Here is a 19,733-nt window from a genome sequence, read left to right on the forward strand (position 1 = left end):
ACACGTTCTATAAAGTACCTTCTGATTTACAGAGCGTCCCCACCCCACCCCCGATTACAGCGATGTATCTGTGAAGACTGTCAGACAATGCTCTGAAAACCTGCTCTTCCTCTTCCCAGCCCTCACATGGTGGTCCTCAGAAGAGCTCTTTGGCATCTCATACTGGCCAGCAAGGGGACTGGGGCAGATGTCTGTGGGTAGTGTGACCAGTGCATTGATTGCTTCACCAAGAAGGCTTACCTTACCTGTTCTTTCCCGCAGAAGAGCTTTGCCTGTGTTTAGGGCTCCAATCTTCTTCTTCTTTTTCAATTTTATTTTTTAAGTTTACATATTTATTTTGAGAGAGAGAGAAAGAGAGCACACGAGTGTGGGAGGGGCAGAGAAAGAAAGAGAGAGAGTCCCAAGCAGGCTCTGTGCTGTCAGTGCAGAGCCCAATGAGAGGCTGGATCCCACAAGCTGTCAGATCGTGACCTGAGCCTAAATCAAGAGTCGGACCCTTAACCAACTGGGCCACCCAGACACCCTTAGGGCTCCAATCTTCTTCGTGGGTTATCGGGAACACTTCATGGATATTGAAGAATTCACTCCTCATCTACTAGGTATAGGGATACACGTTGTTGATTAGCTTTTAAATAATTTTTGTTTACATTAATAAAGAAACCTCCATGCAAATCCAGCAGAGTGTAACTGAATGAATCTCTAAAAAGTTATTTCATGCAAATTAAAACAAAAATGTGATACCATTTTTTTCCTTGTGTTGGTAAAAGAGAAAATTTGGTAATACCAAGTGGGGGTACTCTCTTACTTTTAGAGGGAATTGAAGGTAAATTGACATTGCCTATCAAATGTAAAATGTGTGTATGCTTTAATCCAGAGTCTTGCTTTGAGGATTCTGTCCTACAAAAACATTCACTTATATATACAAGGATCCACATACAGTACAACTTAACTGTCAGAAAGGGAATAGTTAAATAATGGAATATATGTACAGAGGAGTACAATGCAGGAATGAGAAAGAATGATGTGGGAGCCCGTATACTGACATAGGAGGGGGGTGATTCCATGAAGTGTTGAGACAAGAAAAGAAAGTTGCAGAATAGGATGGGTAATACGATATCATTTCTGTAACCAAAACTAGAAAAAACTCTCAGAAGATCCACCAAATCGTTAATAGTAGTCAACCGTTGGCGAGGAGAGGGGTTACCATGAGAGTGAGGACTGACTTTTTATTATATACGTAATGGCGGTGTTTGAGTTTTTTATTTTATTTTATTATTATTTTTTAAATGTCTATTTACTTTTAAGAGAGAGACAGTGTGCAAGTGGGGGAGGGGCAGAGAGAGAGGGAAACACAGAATCTGAAGCAGGCTCCAGGCTCTGAGCTCTCAGCACAGAGCCCGACGCAGGGCTCGAACTCATAAGTCATGAGATCATGACCTGAGCCGAAATTGGACGTTTAACTGACTGAGCCACCCAGGCACCCCTGAGTTTTTTTACAAGTACCTATTACCTTAATACCTTTTTAACAAGAAGAGTCAAAAGTTTGTGAACAGTTTTAAATCAACATCAAGAGTTTCTAAAAGCCACTCAATAGTCCTAATTCCTCATTTACTTATAAAAATACATGTGTCAAGTATTTGGGGCAGTGCCAGATATAATTGTAAATAGTTATAAATTGTAAATAATCGTATTCATTCCATACATTCTGTTCTGCACACCCTTAGCATTTAGATGGTTTCACGTTAAGTTGGGGATTAATCTTGGATTTTTGAAGAGTGTTTCTTATTTTTTAACGCTCAAGGATACGAAAGTAGTAACAACCTGAGACTATTGCAGGTTACCAGAGTCATAGTGAAGAAAGAGACTCTACTGGTTTCTGTTTTCCTCCCAAATCATATTTTTGCTAAGAGTTGATGTTTCCTTTTCCTGTGTGTTTCCAAATTGACTTTTAAATTTCACATCAGTTTTCTCTTATTTGAAGGCCACTTTTAATAAAGACAAAAAGATCACCAATTCAAAGGAGACTATAAATAGAGAGTACCGAAGCTCTTTCAAGACTCAGGCACTGGGTGCTTGGCACGCTCACAAGCAAAGTGATTTGCTCCAGGATCCTGCACTCAATTCACATGTGTGTTTCACACTATAAACCGCTCCATTGTGGAGTGGATGTCACCCCATTGTGACTTAGTCCTGAAGAGTCGAAGTCATAGATAGGGCTTTGGAGAAATAAGATAACCTATTGCAGTGTTTACTAATGACTGATAAGTTATTTCTGTTAATTCTGTTTTGTGTGTGTGACAGTACCATGTTCATTGACATTTTTGTGTGGCAGATTCTTAGCATAATCTTTATTTCCATAACAACATTTATACCAAAAATACATACTTTCGTGTATACATCGTTACTTAGACTGTATTTGCCTTCTTGAGTTTCAGCCTAGGTAGTCTTTTCTAGTTCCCTAAAGTAGAATTAAATAGTTTCCACTATGCAGCTGTTGGTCTCATGCTGATATATCCAGGTTACGGGGGCCTTTTCAGATAATTCCATGTAAATCTGCAGTTGTTTGTCTCAATTAAAAATAGATTTTTAGAGTGATCATGGGGCCGTTCTCTGTTTCTTGACTTCTGCCTAACTTTTTTGGACAGTTTTTATTTCCTTTGTTTCTTTACCTCATTATTTTAGACCCTATAAAATACTCGTCTTAAAAACCAGTATGTTTTGCACAGTTTATACACTAGTCCCCAAAGGATAGGCATAGTGTTTGAACTTCTTACTGCATGACTTTTTACTGTTTGTTTAGACCACATTTATGTATTCATACAATCAACAAAAGATAAAGAAAAAATAGGATGTTGGACTACACAGTAATGGAGGAAAGGCTGCTGTCTTAGACAAGATGCCCCATGAAGCTCTCCTTTGTCAAGATCATCTTGGAACAGAGACATAAACAAAGTGACTGTATGATCTGAGCCATGGAGACATCAGGCAGATGAGATTTTCAAGCAGAGGGAGCAGCAAGTGTTCAAGCTCCAAAGTGGAAACACTCTTGGCATATTCGAGAAAGTACAAGGAGATCGGTATAGTTAGAGCAGAGTGAGCAAGGGGAGAGCAGATGACGTCTGAGAGGTGGGACCACATCATGTAGAGTCTTGAGGGATGGTTGTGAACATAAGACATGTGACTTGATTTATGGTTGAAGAGGATGTCCCCGGCCGCATGTGGGCACTGATGAAAGTGTGGGTATCAGGAACTAAACTTCTGGGATGGTAACCAGCCCAACCCCAGCAAGAAATACATTTTGTAACATTACCGAATTCCAGTTTATTCTTTTTTCACATGCTTGGGTGGTAATGGATTCTCTAACTTAGCCAAGTTTCTTTGTGATGGGCCAAGCAACAGAGATCATTGTTTTAATTTGAATATAATGAAGGGACTCTCGCCAGGTTGTGACCCAAGAAAGCTGCCCAGGTGACATGGTATCAGTGCAGGGAACTGGAGACTGAGATCCCATTTCACAAGATTCCACACACACGAGTCCTTATTCTAAGAACACCCCCCCCCCCTTCCAAATTTTGGAGGAATTTAAGACTTTCACGTAGGATCAGGTCAAGGCTGGGATAATTTTAAAAACTGTAGTGGATCCTCCTCTTCAATCCATTGATACCTTTGTGGGTAGCGGTAAATAAGGCCTATCTCACTATCCTTGATCTTGACAGGTCCTCAATAGAAAACTGGTTCCAGGAGAGTAGTAGTCTAGGGGTCTGGTGGATTCTGGAAACCCTCGGCAGAGATAGGCCTACTGCAGCAGCCAGTCCCTAGAGTAGACACTTATGAAGTGACTGCATGTATTTCTTCTTTTACAAGAGACGCTGTATAAAGTTTAACAAGAAATCCAGAGATAAAAACGTGCCATTAGACCTTCACTGTCTAGAACTGTTATATCATTTAGAAGTATTACTCTAGCAGTAAATTGCAGAGAATGAAAATGCAGACCTGTAACATATAGCCCTTTCCAGGCAAACTAAAGCTTTCATACCAGGAATAGATTGTGACCTTTTTTTTCTTCCATAAATTGTGGTGTTTATAGATGGTACAGAAACATGAAGTTGATATCCAGAGCACAGGAGATGACCAATGTAACAAAAACTTTTAAGATTCTAGTTTAAGTAAATTTTGTCCACACGAATGTATTTTACCACAGGTTTGTTTTGAGGAGGAGAATTTTGAGAGATAATTATAGTCCTGTTCTGCAGAAAGATTTAGGCAATATTGCCACTACATCTGTGCAAAGTTTAATCATAGATTTTGAAAATACTTCTGGAAATTTTATTTTCCTATGGCTATTAGCCGGCACAGAATATTTAAGCCGTTTATTAGATATTATGTTCCATGTTACTCTAATAACAAATAGATTGTGTGTGCTTAAGTGCGTAGATGTAGGTGTAGACACATGGTGATGCCCGGTACTTAAACCACTGTAATTATTGAATAATAAAGTAGTGTTTTTAAACTCTTCAGATTTTTATTTTCAATTCTAAGAAATTGGATTTTGAATGCTGATTCCTACCTTCTCTGATAAAGTAGAGTGACATGATGCTTTAGACAGGAAAAACTTTGAGAAACTAACCTTTTACTAATCAGTTAGTAGTGGGGAAGCTTCATATGTGTCAAAAGCCTTCAGTACCCTTTCTTCTCTGAAGCCAGTATACAGAGAGGACATCCCATACCTGAGCCCAGCAAAACCAGCAGGACATCCCAATATAGTGTCTTTCGTGTGACTAAAAAGATAAAACATTAATTTTCCACTGAAAGGAAAGAAGTCGTGTCACTGGGTAAGGCTTAGGGATAGGACGAAAGTATTATTGAATCCACTACTTGCTAATAAGTACCAAACAAAAAGTTTTAAAACTTAGTATCTTGTTTCCTAGATTTATGAAATGTGGATGGATGTCATAATGAATGCCCAAACAGCTTTATCAGAATATCTCTGGTTTCAAAATCCTCACATTCAAACCTCTTTCTCTCTCTCAGCCTCTCAGAAATGTAGTCGCATGGCCAGGTAGTATTTTACTCAGTTTCAAGAAAGCATTAGAGCAGTAATTTCCTTGCTGTCATGTTTTACCTCCCCGTCCCATCTTTAAAAAGATAATAATGGAAAAGTTAGCTTGGTAGTATGACATCAAAGAGAAAAAAGGCAACAGTTGTGTGGTAGAATTGTGTAATATCATAAATATTTAGGATAAGCCACTTGTTCATCTGGGCAACTCATACTGAGTATATTGAAAACTCTTTGGGGATATAAAATCATACCTTATTTATACTTGTAATAGTTTTTATTCGTATCTTCCCAGGCTCCAGCCATATGGTCGTGAAATCATTATGGCAAAGCATAGATCCAGAGTTCAGATACCTAATTCAGTTGAGAAAATTAATTTAGCAAAAAAGAAATAAAAGTAAATCAGCCTCTTACAAGCTTCAAATCATCCTCCCTAAGCTTTCTTTTCATGTAATGCCAAATAAGTACCAAATATGCTTACTTACACTACTGTACTCGTAGCTCTCATTTAGATAAACTGGCAAATGTGGAAGATCTATGGAACTTGCCAGATAACTTTTTCTTGTGGCTGACTTACTAATTTCATTCTAAATTATTGATATCAACTTAAGCATAACATTTATGTAGCTTTTTATGATTGTTCTGCTAGAAAGAATATTTCACTGCTTAATACTCTAATAAAATGTGAGAACATAATCAGATTGAATATGTACGCCTTTTCATCTTTTCTGTTTCTGTTCGAATAGAAGTATTTGCATAATAGTTACTCCAGCAGAACTGAATTTCCATATTAAATCTCGTTTGTATTTGACCCTGTTTATCATTTGAAAATTCAAGGGTGTTTGTAATGATGAAGTTGTCTTTTCCTGCCAGTAATTATTAATGGGACTAAGTGGTATTCCACATCATTTTTCTTTCAGTTGATTTTAAGAGCCACTAAAGTGCAACAGTTTTGAAAAATCTCAGTGTATGAATTATCTGTTGATTTAAAAATATATGTCAGAGCCCACTTCCACCTCCAGGTTATCTCACCTGTTTTTTTTGTTTGTTTGTTTTTGTTTGTGTTGTTGTTAAAATGTTCAATCCAGGTTCTACATGGTCAGCTATTATGAGCGGAATCACAGAATAGCCGTTGGAGCTCGCCACGGTTCAGTGGCCCTGTACGACATCCGGACTGGAAAATGTCAGGTAAATAAATCATTGCGACTTCCTCTCCATAAAGTGTGGAAGTTATTGAAAGGAGTGGGAGACTAGCGCTTCACCAGTTGACATGCTGAGCTGCTGGAACATTATGGATAATGCCAAAGGGATCAATAGTTTAATGAAGGACTCAGAGAATATAGAGCCCTACTGTCTTTATTCACTGGCGACGAAGGGCGGCCACAGATGGGTTCCTAACAGAGCCCAGAGGAAGGTGGTCCTGCTCACCAGCTCTTTGGCGGTAAATCTCTTCTTTCAAACAGAGTTTTCTGATTCTCCTATTTTTGCCATGTGTTGTCTGAGAAACTCTGGATGATACATTATTTTGATTAATAACTAACCAAAAATTAATTTCCCAAGTGAAACCAGATATTTGGCAATTATAAGACAACATTCCAGCCAGAGTTTAAGAGAAGAAGAAAACCACAACAGCATTGAGTGTGGCTCTATAAAAGTGAGACTGATGAGATAATATATTATTTTTTATACTTTTATAACTCCTTGTATACTTTTATAACACTTTATTGTTGATGAAGAATCGTTCATGATTTCGTTTTTCATCTCGATCACTGGATTCTCAAAATGTGCCAGTTGGTTAGACAGGGCACATCTGGCCCTGCTCTAGATAGAGGTGAATCAAAACTATGAGACTTTAAATCTGTTTATCCCAGAGATCATACTATTAGCAAATGGCAAAACCAAGGCTAAGCTCCCCGGTGATTATGGTAAATTTATAGTGCTCATTGATAAATAGTTCCAAGTCATAACTTCGTATGTTTCATTGTAGCATTTATCAGTGCTGATCTATTCCACCATATTAGGAATTATATTCAACTGTATTAGGAATTTCAACTGTATTATGAAGAAATTCATAAGGCTATAGCTAAAATTTTAAACTGCCTCTTAAATTTAATCAGCATTTAATTTATTCTCCAAAAGCTTCCCTGGTTGCTTTTCATGAAACCGTGGTTCTAAGAAATGGTAACAGATGTTGGGGGGGGAGAGTTTCAGGGTCAGACAAGTTTAGGGGAGACGACTGGAATGTTGAACACTTTTTTTTTTAAGTTTTTTAAAATTTTTATTTATATTGAGAAAGATATAGTGAGCAAGTGAGGGAGGGGCAGAGAGAGACACAGAATACCAAGCAGTATATTTAGTACATTTAGACATTTTAGTGCCCCCATGATGTTTTTCCTACTTAGCTTCTTGATACCCCAAATGATCATTAGTGTTGTATGATTGAATAATGGTTACCTCCCAACTCTGTATGAAAATAAAGGTTACCCTTTCTTCTAATCACTCAGAACATGAAAACAAAGCTAAATCTCTAAACTCAGTCTTCACTGCTTTAGCCAGTGACCAGTTATATCCAGTGACAATGACACTTCGGGGATTCTCATAACTCTTTCATGGTGTCAGTGTTGTAGTATTTGAAATCAGTGAGTCAACAGTTGAAACAGAATACACAAGTATACTTGTCATGTTCAGAAATGATGTCTTCTTAGGAGTGAATCCAAGGACTAGGAGTTTTGAACTGGGAATATGCAGTAACGTATTTCTCGAATTAGCTCTCCGCATCAGGTAACACAGAGAGGGGGACGGTTTCCCTAGCATGAGTGAAGACACAGAGATATGGCATAAAACATGTAGAGAGGATAACTAGAAAGTTCACTAGACTCTAAGGGTAGGGTTCCGATTTTGCAGGACGGTAAGGCTTATATAACCACTATACAGGGAGAGTCACAGCTGATGGGAAGATGTGCTGTGACCTGGGCGGGGTGCCAGACTCTGAGGGGACATCCACGGGCCCAGTGGAAGCAGAGGACCCATGCCTGTGAGGGAGTGGAGGAGGAACGTGTAGGGTCCCTGTCATTGTCACTCCGTTGCTTGGTAAAGGATAGAACAGAAACACTAAGTCCCTGTCCCTTACCTTTTGGCATTGGCTGCTGCTGTTTTGTTTTGTGTTTGTTTTTGTTTTTTTAAGTCCATTTTCTCTCGACTTGTTCTTCCCAAACATAATGGAAGATTATACAAAGCCACAGAATAAATACACATATCTGTCTGGAGCATGAATTTGACTTCAGTGTAACTCTTGCCCAGATCTGCCTGCCCCGTTTCAGTAAATGTTCTACTGGGACACAACCACACTGGTTGCTTGGACGACTTGCTCGTTGTCTGTGTTGCTGTCGCACTGCAAGAGCGGAACTGAGTTGTTGTAGCCACTGAAGACCATATACTGTATAGTCCGCAAAGCCGAAAATATTTACTAGCTGGCCCTTTACAGAAAAAGTTTGCTGACCTGCGCCTTGGCTAACTGAGGAGGGAGGGTTAAGTCATGTAACTGCCAAGTCAGTGGAAACACTGGACTGTAATACATCAGAGAAGAATAATTAGAAACCGTGTGGCTTGAAGCCCATCACCACTTACGCGTCTCATAACCTCAGGGAAGTTTCTTAACCTCTCCGAGCTGAAGTTTCCCCGCCGCCAGCGGTGATAGAAATAGTGCCTGTTACTGTGAGAAGTAAATCGTGTAATTGATGTGAAATTCTTAGCACGGTGCCCGCCAGGCCGTTAGTTTAGTAAGTGCTGGTTGTTGTCATAATATTCACAGAAACTTGGAAACCCATCCCGTTGCAGTTAAGTTGCATTAACTTTAGACAACACGCAAGGTCACTTGAAACATCAGGGTGTTTGTGAACTCTGGGGCTAGTTCACACTCCTCGCTGGTGGACCAGGGAAGCAGAGCGCCAGAGGCCATGCGTGGATTTCCTTCCTAAAGGCAGCGCTTGCCGGTGGTGTTAGGCCGACTCTCGGCTGACGATGGAAATCAGAACTTTGATGTTAAAAATCCTGCTGTGGTGCTGACTACGTTTTTACCTGACAAGCGCTAACAAGTTAGGAATATACCTGACTCGACTTTTGCTTAATTAAAGAAAAAGAAACGTACCTCCCTAGGAAGTACTTAAATTTTGTTGGTAGGCAGCGTTCTCAATAAGCAGGCTAACGAAGTTCCGTGGATGCTTAGAGCTACAGGTTTGTGTGTGGTTAAATCGGCGATGAAAATCCTCCCTCTGGCAATATCTGCCTTTGGTTTGGCAGACTTGATATTATGTCTCACTGACTCGCCAATCTTTTTGAGACACATCCTTTGTGATAAATAACTGCTGGCTCTGTGCCAGTTTCTCCGAGGTACCTGTTAGCTAGTTTCCCTCAGGAAGTTCTCACGGTGTCACTTGGAGGTATCTGATCCACTCGGGTAAATCCAGATACTCACTTTCTTTGGCCATAGTGTTAGAAAAAAGGCAGTGACCTGTGGCAGAAAGTATGGCAGAAATCATCTAAATCTTATAAGAATTTTATTATGGAAAAGTTTAAGTTCCTTCAAGAACTCATTTTTGGAAGAAAAAAAAAACACCTCATTTTTGAAGCTCATTTTTTAGTGTCTAGAACATAGTGGATGGGGGTGCCTGGGTGACTCAGTTGGTTAAGCGGCCGACTTCAGCTCGGGTCATGATCTCACGGTTCATGAGTTCGACCCCTGCGTCGGGCTCTGTGCTGATGGCGTGGAGCCCGGAACCTGTTTCGAATTCTGTGTCTCCGTCTCTCTCTCTGCCCTTCCCCCGCTTGTACTCTGTCTCTCTCTCTCTCTCAAAAATAAACATTAAAAAAAAATTTTTAAAAAGAACATAGTGGATGCATAATAAAATACATGTTGATCAAATAAAACACCGTGAGTCTTAGGAGTAAAAAATATAGTAAGAAACATTGTATGACGTGGTAAATAAAAATAAAGTATCCTTAATTATATTAAAAATGTATTTGTGGGGCGCCTGGGTGGCGCAGTCGGTTAAGCGTCCGACTTCAGCCAGGTCACGATCTCGCGGTCCGTGAGTTCGAGCCCCGCGTCGGGCTCTGGGCTGATGGCTCGGAGCCTGGAGCCTGCTTCCGATTCTGTGTCTCCCTCTCTCTCTGCCCCTCCCCCGTTCATGCTCTGTCTCTCTCTGTCCCAAAAATAAATAAAAAAAATAAATAAATAAAATAAAAAAAAATAAAAATGTATTTGTAATCTTAGGCATAATTATATCCTGGTATGTCAGAAACCCTCCCTCCCTCCTTCCTCTACTTGTTGTTTCTAAGGGATATCGGATAGGATATTTTTTCAGAAATAGCCCAGAGAACCTCTTTGTTATGAGTCATGAAAAGTACCTGTATGTGTCTTGGTGAATCCCTCTTTACCTACTCCTTTTAAAAAATGCATTTTGTAATTCTTTCTGTAGCTACCATTTGCTCCTGTCCTTTCTCTCACTAGTGTACATATTGAATGACTGGGCTGTAGCTCCTCCTTCGCCCCACACCTTCTAGCTTCCACCTTTGCAGAGCCGCTGAAACCACATACTCAGACATCACTGGGGTTCTCTGGTCCACACCAGGACCAAGGGGTCCCTCTTCTCACATTCTGTCTTTTGACTTCCACAGCTCTATCACTTATCTTGATTTTTCATTTTACTGTAGCCTTAGCTGGTTTTCTTAATGTCTTGGGGTATCCTAATGTTAATTTTTTTAGATATATAAATTTTTAAATATTTATTTATTTTGAGACAGGTGGGGCAGAGAGAGAGGGAGGGAGAATGAGTTCTAAGCAGGCACTGAACTGTCAGCGTGCCCAACATGGAGCTTGAGCTCACAAACCATGAGATCATGATCTGAGCCAAAACCAAGAGCCAGACGTGTAACCAACTGAGCCAGTCAGATGCCCCCAACCCCTAATGTTGCTTCTTACTGCTCTACTGCCCAGAGCCTGAGTTTCTTCACTCACTTGTTCTTTTTCCTGACTTTGGCTAAGAATCCATACATTATCATTGACTCTTCCTCTTAGCAGGTGAGACAGATCAGGTCTACAGCCTGGGCTCAGCCTAAACTCCAGCCCTAAGGCTTTTATCTGCTAGACATTTCCATTTCGCTTCTTGTCATTGTTTCAGATTCAGTGTTTTAGAAAATCTCTCCAAGGCTACATTCTACCTGCTTCTTTCCTAACCTGCCTTTTTCTGTTAAGGGCCCAATTATATAATGATATCACAATTCCTATTCCTTGTCCTTCACCCATTCATACCCAGTCACTGAGCTCAGTCAACTTTTCTTAGCAATATACCTGAAACCTACCTTTTCTTCTGCTAACAACCTAAATTAGGCCCTTGACCTGTGTGCTTCAAGGTTTTTGAGATTCTGGCCTTGATTGTCATACATAATCCCCTCCTCCTCCTCTGAGCTCCGTTTTATTCAATAACACTGTGCCGTGCTGTCCCCTGTCTTGGTCCTCTCCCAGGGTACGTAGGAAAGCATTCAAAAATATCTGTAGGATGATCTGTTGCAAACACAGTAAAGATTTCAAGAAACGCCCCTTTCCCATTACACTTCTCTTTAGATTATATTGAAATGTCTGATTTCACTGAATATATACAGGTGTACAGTGGCTGTATATTTATAGGTGAAGTGCTACTGGTTAACAAAAATGCTGAGGATAATCCACATTAACATAATGAACATTGGCCCTGTTTTCATTAACGTTTCTATTGAAATTTATTTTCCTTTGACCTTCCTTTGAATTCCTTACACCCCCATAAATCTATATGGCCTTCTCAAATTCTTTACTTGTACCATATTTCTGGTTTGGATAAATTATAATTATTTCTTTAATAGCATTTGTGACCTACCAAATTTGATATTAAAATGAATTAGCAAGTTATATATCTATGTCTAATAGCAGTATTAGAGCAGATTCTGGAGGCAGACTGACTTGGGTTTGAATCCTTGCTCAGCCCTTATTAGCTTTGTGGCCTGAGCAAGGTACTTAAATTCTTTATGCTTTAGGGTTTTTACTTTTTGCCTATAAAATGGACATAACAACTCTCATAACATTGTGTTGTAAAGATTAAAAGAATATATATAAAGCAAATGTCAGCCAATAGTAAGGGCTTAAAAACTGTTACCATCATAATTATTATTTAGTCATTAGTTAAATAATCAGTCAGCCTCATTCTCTTCACTCCTGCTGTTGTACATTAAACTTCATACCAAGTAAATCTATTACAGTTTCTTTCTTACGATTTTCTTTGCTGCTGTTTCCAGGACTACTTGATTAATCTTGCAAGTAGAGTGAATGGAATATCAAGCCAAGTAATTAGCAGATTTCACCATTTGACTGATCTGTCCTCATCCATTTATGTTTAATAGTTGTCCTTTTGTTTATCCTGATTTTCCATACCATTAATCTGTTGTCCTACTGATAATACTTTTTTTCAATAATTTTTTAAAAATCATTACAAATACTACTTTTAGTGTTACTGCTATATAAGAATCTTCTCAAGTAAAGTAATTTTAGGCCAATTTTTAAATATACTATTCTCAGCTGCCAGCATAGCTCAGTTTTTGGCCCATCTGATTGCGTATGTTTAAAGTCTTCTGTTAATCACCACTGGATTTGTTTTTAAGAACTTTATTACTATGTAATTTTCCACATCTGTTTTCTTCATCCTTTTTAAGATATAAAAGATGAAGTCAGTAATTCAGCCATTTGATTATTATTATTTTCAGTTTCTCACTTGTTAGCATAATTTTTTTGTAGTTTCTCTCGGTTTCAACAGGAGTGGTTGTGAGTGTTCTCATTCTCCCTCATTTGCATATGATGTGTTCCTTATCCCTTTGTTACTTATCTATTGAAATTCAGTCTAGTTCATTTATAAACTTAACCTTTTTATGTAAACCACAAGCCATTTTTATGATCCATAGATGGGTGGCTGCTTTCATAACTCAAAAGAAAACTGTCGTTAGAATCTTAACTAGTTTTTATTAGGTCTAAAGTTGGTGTAAAATTTTTTATTCTGCTTCATCTCTGGATCTGGCAGGCTATAGCCAATGCCTGATTCGGTTTCTTCTTTTTGCCAGCATGAAGCTTCCCGTAAGTTTTTTTTTTTTTTCCTCTCTCTGACAGAAGTATTTTGTTTTCTTTTTTCTTTTTTTTTTTTACTTTTTTTATTTAAGTTTTTTTAATTTACATCCAAATTAGTTAGTATATAGTGCAACAATGATTTCAGGAGTAGATTCCTTAATGCCCCTTACCCATTTAGCCCATCCTCCCTCCCACACTTCCTCCAATAACCTTCTGTTTGTTCTCCATATTTATGAGTCTCTTATGCTTTGTCCCCCTCCCTGTTTTTATATTATTTTTGTTTCCCTTCCCTTATGTTCATCTGTTTTGTCTCATAAGTCCTCATATGAGTGAACTCATATGATATTTGTCTTTCTCTGACTAATTTCACTTAGCAATAATACCCTCCAGTTCCATCCACGTAGTTGCAAATGGCAAGATTTCATTCTTTTTGATTGCCGAGTAATACTCCATTGTATATATATCCCACATCTTCTTTATCCATTCATCCATCGATGGACATTTGGGCTCTTTCCATACTTTGGCTATTGTTGATAGTGCTGCTCTAAACATGGGGGTGCACGTGCCCCTTCGAAACAGCACACCTGTATCCCTTGGATAAATACCTAGTAGTGCAATTGCTGGGTCGTAGGGTAGTTCTATTTTTAGTTTTTTGAGGAACCTCCATACTGTTTTCCACAGTAGCTGCACCAGCTTGCATTCCCAAGTATTTTGTTTTCTTTGACAATAATCTGCTGATACCTAGCCAGTCAGAATTGAGTAATTTGGATAATTTCCATCCTCTCCTTGAGAAGTCTAGACACAGTGTTTGAATGATTAGCATGTACATGAGAACAAGAGAAGAGGAAGATGTGTGGCAGCTGGTGGAAGAGGAAGTCTACCTGCTTTTTTCTCTGGCATTCCATTTTTTCCCAAAATGAATTATATTGATTGCTTCTTTCAATTATAAATGTAATTCGTGTTCATTTAAAAAATAACCTGAAGCAGTAACAAAATATTTAAAGCGGAAAGTTAAAGTCTACTGTTACCTGTAGTTTAGAGTTAATTCCTGTTTTAGCTGTTTGAATACTTTGAGTCTTGTTTCTGTAATATACAAATAATATTATTCCCTCCCTCTTCCCCAGTATAATAGTTTCCTGCAGCCTGCTTTTTTTTGTACTTAACAATGTTTTATCCCTTCCTGTGAGTCCGTATATCTCCTTCAATAATAGCAAGTATGTAATGAATGCCTGCTTTTAGCTGTAAATAAAACAGGCATACTGCCCTCAACTAGCTTCTGTTCTAGTGAGAGGAGAGGAGACAAGTAAGAAACTAACAAGGAAATACCAGGTAGTGATAGGATAATACAGTGGAATGACTGGGTACCGCTTTAGGGACTCAGGGGTGAGCACATTGAGGGGATGGCATTTAACCTCAGACTGTGCCACCATCTAGAAGAAGGGCATTATAAGGAGCAGGTAGTATAGAGAGTAAGGTTTGAACATTGAAAAGTGTGGGGAACAGAGAAAAGGCAAGCGCACAGGGCACTGATTTTGTGAGCAAGTGGAAGATAGATTTGAGATGGCATGGGATAGGAAAGGAAGAATTCCAATCCAGAAGGCCAAGGTGGGGATCTCAGATTTTATTCTAGTATGATGAAATGCCTTCAGCAGATTTTAAGCAGGGAAATTATATGATCTGTATTTTAAAATTATTTTGTATTTGTTGTTTTTGGAATGCTTTTGTTCTTTATTTCACAACATTGGATTCATAGGAAATACACTACTCTGCAAGTTAAAAAAAAAATCTTAGTGCATCATAGCTAGAATTCCCAGGTGACAAACATTAATCTAGCATGTTCCTTATAAAATGTAAAATACTTTATATTTTTAATGTAAAATACTTTAAGAAAACTGTTTTTCTATTGATGAAATACTCAAATTGAATCCAGCTTTGCGTTCTTACAAACAAGGATGCAGTAAACATCTTTGAATATATGTCTTTATACACCAATACTTTTCTCTCTGTAAGATAGGTTCTAAAAATTGGAGTCGGTGTGATCCATTTTTATTTTAAAAGATTGATTGCTTGCTGCTGAGGTGGGAGTCAAGTTGTTGCAGTGGGAACGGAGAAAAGTGGAAAGATGAAGGAGAGCCACCAGGTTTTGGTGATTGTTCACATGTAGGTGCGGTGTGGGGCTGTTAAGGGGGAGGCGGGGGTGAGACAGAAGAATTCAGGGTGATCCAGGTGTGAGCCATGAGCAGCTCTTACAGATGGATTATGATGCCGTAACAACCGGGAGAAAAGCAGGCTGGGAGTAGGAATGAAGTTCAGGACGTCAGCATTGGACACATTAAGTGCAAAGGGCTGTTTTAATCGGTTTGGATGACTGCATAGTATTCCAAAACACAGATGTAGGAGATGCCATTGACCAGTCCTCTATCAATTAACATTTAAGCTCTCTACCCTGCCTTTCTCACCATTACAAACAGTGTTGCATTGAATGGCCTAATTTATATAACTTTTCATGCCTATCTGATATGTTAGAGTAAATTCCTGGTTGTAGAGTACTAAGTCAGAAGATTCTGCATCTGATTGCCAGAATGCTCTGAAACTTGAAACTGCCCACAGTTGATGGGCATTAGTTTTTCACACCCTCCCTAATATTCCTGTGAATAACAAACAGAATGACTCTTGAACCACAATTATTCTTATAAAAAATGAAACCTCACAGTTTGTGTGTTTTGGCTCTTGTATTTGTCATCCTATTCAACAGACAATTTATCCATTTATTGAGGGGTTATCATTCATCTTATCTTTTAAAGTATTATACAAAAATAAAGTTAAAATTAAAAAAATTTATGACAGCTCTTCTCTGTACCAGATACCATATTATAAGCAAGATGGCAACAAAATAAATACGAACTGTTCCTACCCTCAAGGAGTTTATGATTTGGTATGTAAGATAAGACATAAGCCCATAATTGAAATACTGTGATCATGCTTTCTAGCAGGGCAATCTAGAATGCTGTGGGAGAACATAAGAGGCACGCTAGCCCAGACTTGCTTAGGAATCTCGGGAGAATGGTCTGGAAGGGTTCTCTAAAGGAGAGGGCATCTGAATTGAGCCATTAGCAATTAGAAAAGAGGAAAGGGAAGGGACATTATGCCAGGCAGAAGGCATAATTCTGCATAATTTACAACATCTGCAAAGCCCAGAGGAAGAAGAAAGCTTAAGGGAAGCTTGCTTATGAAAAGCCAAAAGCTTTGTCCCAGATTATGTGAATGGTTCATGTTATAGCAATTTTCAGATTAGCATTACACCTGGAATTGCATAAATCTTATGTGAAAACAGTTTTTCCAGTAGATCAGTAGAGACACCCTTTATCTGTGACTTATTAAATACTAAGTCAGTAACAGATTTTGTAAAGTTATATGCTGTTAGCAAAGTGTTAAAGAAACAACTGAATGCTGGCTTTCTCCATAAATAATATTTTATTTCCATAAAAGATATTTTTCCATAAATAATATTTTTAAAAAGGGGCTTGGCAAGATATGAAAATGTTTTCAGCATGAGATTTAAAGCACTCTAATGAAAATAAACCATATAATTCTCTCTAATACGTTTAATTTTGGCAAGCAGTCTAAGGCTACTATATATCAAAAGAAAGCTAATATTCAAGACTTAACAAAACTGTCAGCAAACATACCTATATTAATAGAAGTTTGGAAAACAATATGTTCTTCTCTCTAAAAATAACAAAGATTTTACTAGTAGTTAGAAAGAGCTATGGACCTTAGGGATCTGGTGGACAGTAAGATTGATGTTTCTTTAAGGCAGAGTTTTGAAGCTTCGGGCACAGTTTTCACTGAGCAGAAGTCTATAACGCTTATACATCAAGGGCACTTATGTGGTGATTGCAAAAATTGCAGTGACAATTGACTACAGTACTTAGTCAGACTGTGACATTTTAGGTATTTTCTTCCTGCTCTTTTCAGCAGCTGGTTTTATGGCAGGTGCAACCAGAAATCTGGCATCGGGGGTGATAGTAAGATGAATGGTTGGGGAAGACAATGGCTTCCCGACACCGTGTTGAAGAATTACCTAACAAGCTTCCTGTTTTGAAAGTGAAATGTTATTTAGAGAAGAATCTCTAGGAAGAGAAACAGATATCTGGAGCAGTGCTTGAAATCAGGCCATCATTTATTCTGGAAGTTTAAACATCTTTGAAGAATATTTTGAACGGACTGTGTGTGTTTCTGTTGTTTATCTCCTCTTATCACTCGCTGAGTATATCTTATATCTGTGTTACACTTTGAATGGTGGCATTCAGGATTTCTGCACCAAGAAGGAAAATTAAAATACTTGGTAATATCTATAGTTGGAAATACATCAGTCAGAGAATTCTGTTTACAAGCCCAGCAGAGTTGTTACAAGCATTTCAACATCCTTGCACAAGCTTAAAGTTTATTTTTAATCTCAAATTCACGTTTTATCTACATTTATAAATGCCATTCAATTTCCTTGCTAGCTGTCTCTTTTTCCTCTTAACACATAAAAAAAAAAATGAAAGTGCACATGTGTATGTATATATGTATGTGTGTCCAGGTATTTAGATATCCCATGTATACTTAGTATATAAAATTAGAAAATATTAGGTGAGTCAGATCATTGAATTCATTCTGGATGCATTGCTTTGTAGTCTTTGTATCCACTCTTGATATATAAGGTACTTAGAACAAGGACTGGCATGTAGTAACCATTCAATAAATGTGATCCATAAGTACTCTAAAACACATATGAGGACATACCTCTATAGCTCATGATAGGTTCTAAATAGATGTTGATGATTTAAATGAGCTTTCTGTCAAAATTTGGTAGCTCCTATCTTAAATAGAGCTCCTGATGGAGTTCACATCTGAGTGGGGGAGGAGGTCAGAGGAGGTACATAAAAGCCCCTGGATCTAGCAGAGTCAGCCCCAGAAGTTGCTCAGTTAATCAAAAATGTTGCTCAAGTGTGGAATCATGTAAAATTATCTGTATTCTTAAACATTTCATTTTAATTTAAATCCTGTCAAGATAATTTTATTTTTCTTCTCTTGATGTGAGACCAGCGCTTTTCCTTTCTATAATTGGACCACTGATTATAGTTCTAGAACATTCTTCCTGAGCCATGCCATCTTCTGTTTAAGTAAGTTAAGAAATTAAAGATACATGTAAAGCAGTCTCAGAGTATCAGAGACGCCTGGGTGGCTCAGTCAGTTAAGCATCCGACTTCGACTTCGGCACAGGTCATGACTTCACCATTCCCAAGTTCGAGCCCCACGTCAGGCTCTGTGCTGACAGCTCAGAGCCTGAAGCCTATTTCGGATTCTGTGTCTCTCTCTCTGTCTCTGCCCCACCCCCACTCATGCGCGCACGTGTGCTCTCTCTCCCTCTCTCTCTCTCTCTCTCTCTCTCTCAAAAATAAACATTAAAAAAAAATTTTTTTTAAGCAGTCTCAGAGTATAATCCTAGATGTTTATACTTTGCCTGGTCTTGTGCATTTGTCTCACACCTAATTTCATGAGTGTGTCTATGTGTGTGTCCTTCTAGAGCCTTCTTCCCCTGGTATTTTATAATTTTATCTGATGTTTAATTCAACTGCCTATTTACGTTGACAAGCACAGCTAGCATGGCTTTGGTTAACTCCAGGTCAAAGAGCGCCCACCTCAGGGGAGCGGTGGTGAGTGAGCCTGTTGACTGCTGGCATTCCTCAGGGAGTGGGCATCAGGATGCTTTACAGAGGGAATAGAGTGTATTGGTTAATGCCAAGAGTCAGTAAAGTCAAGGTCATTTGAGAGACAGTCTGTTGCACGGTGCCCAGAAGTATTTACGTGACACTATGGAATGCAGAAGGGAATGAATGACCACTCCTGTGGGCGAGGTATTTCCAACCCAGCAGAGATGACAGAGATGAAACGAGTGAGTGCAATCAAGGGTTTCGGTGCCACCACAGAGGGTGACAGGCCACAAGGTAGGGAAGGGTGAGTCCCGTGGAGGTAGGAAACAAGAACAGGAAAAGGTTCCTGAAGAAGGTGACATTTGAGTTGCATCTTGAGTAGCTGTTCCGTAGGCACACGTGGAGGAAGAAAACTTTTCGGAGAGAGGATGAAACATCAGTAGTAGTGCAGAGGCATTCTTTAGCCTATGTGCATCCCAGGAACTTTAGGGTTTGGGCTGTGCTGGGAGCAGAGGCTGCAAGGGAGTGTGGAAGTGAGAAGGGAAGAGAGAGAAAGCCAGCGGGGAGGAGGGGTGACATGGTGGGAGGCCTTTCCTCGATGGATTGCTCCATAGTTTCAGTGTCATAGGTCAGCAGAGACAAACTCAGAAGCCTACACAGGTAAGGCAGGGAGCATGGATTCATAGAACAAAGCAAGCCCACTTGGTTTACCTTTCATTTTTCCATGGTTGATAGCACTTTTCCAAAGAATGTTTATCATTTTTTTTAAGAGCGGGTTTGTTTATTTATTTTGGGAGAGAGCATGTGCAGGTAGAGGAGGGGTAGAGGG

General features: G+C 38.9%; 1 protein-coding gene across 5 annotated transcripts in view; it reads left to right on the forward strand.

Annotated features, from left to right (window-relative positions):
- Positions 1–19,733, forward strand: part of WDR7 (WD repeat domain 7) — a 352,494-nt gene that overhangs the window by 274,268 nt on the left and 58,493 nt on the right. For all 5 annotated transcript variants that reach the window (XM_053205738.1, XM_053205737.1, XM_053205734.1 and 2 more), the window contains one exon: positions 6,145–6,244. In XM_053205738.1, coding sequence (XP_053061713.1) covers positions 6,145–6,244 — 100 coding nt within the window. The remainder of the gene's footprint in view (positions 1–6,144; positions 6,245–19,733) is intronic.

The sequence above is a fragment of the Acinonyx jubatus genome, chromosome D3, assembly GCF_027475565.1.
Source record: "Acinonyx jubatus isolate Ajub_Pintada_27869175 chromosome D3, VMU_Ajub_asm_v1.0, whole genome shotgun sequence".
Classification (NCBI taxonomy): domain Eukaryota; kingdom Metazoa; phylum Chordata; class Mammalia; order Carnivora; family Felidae; genus Acinonyx; species Acinonyx jubatus.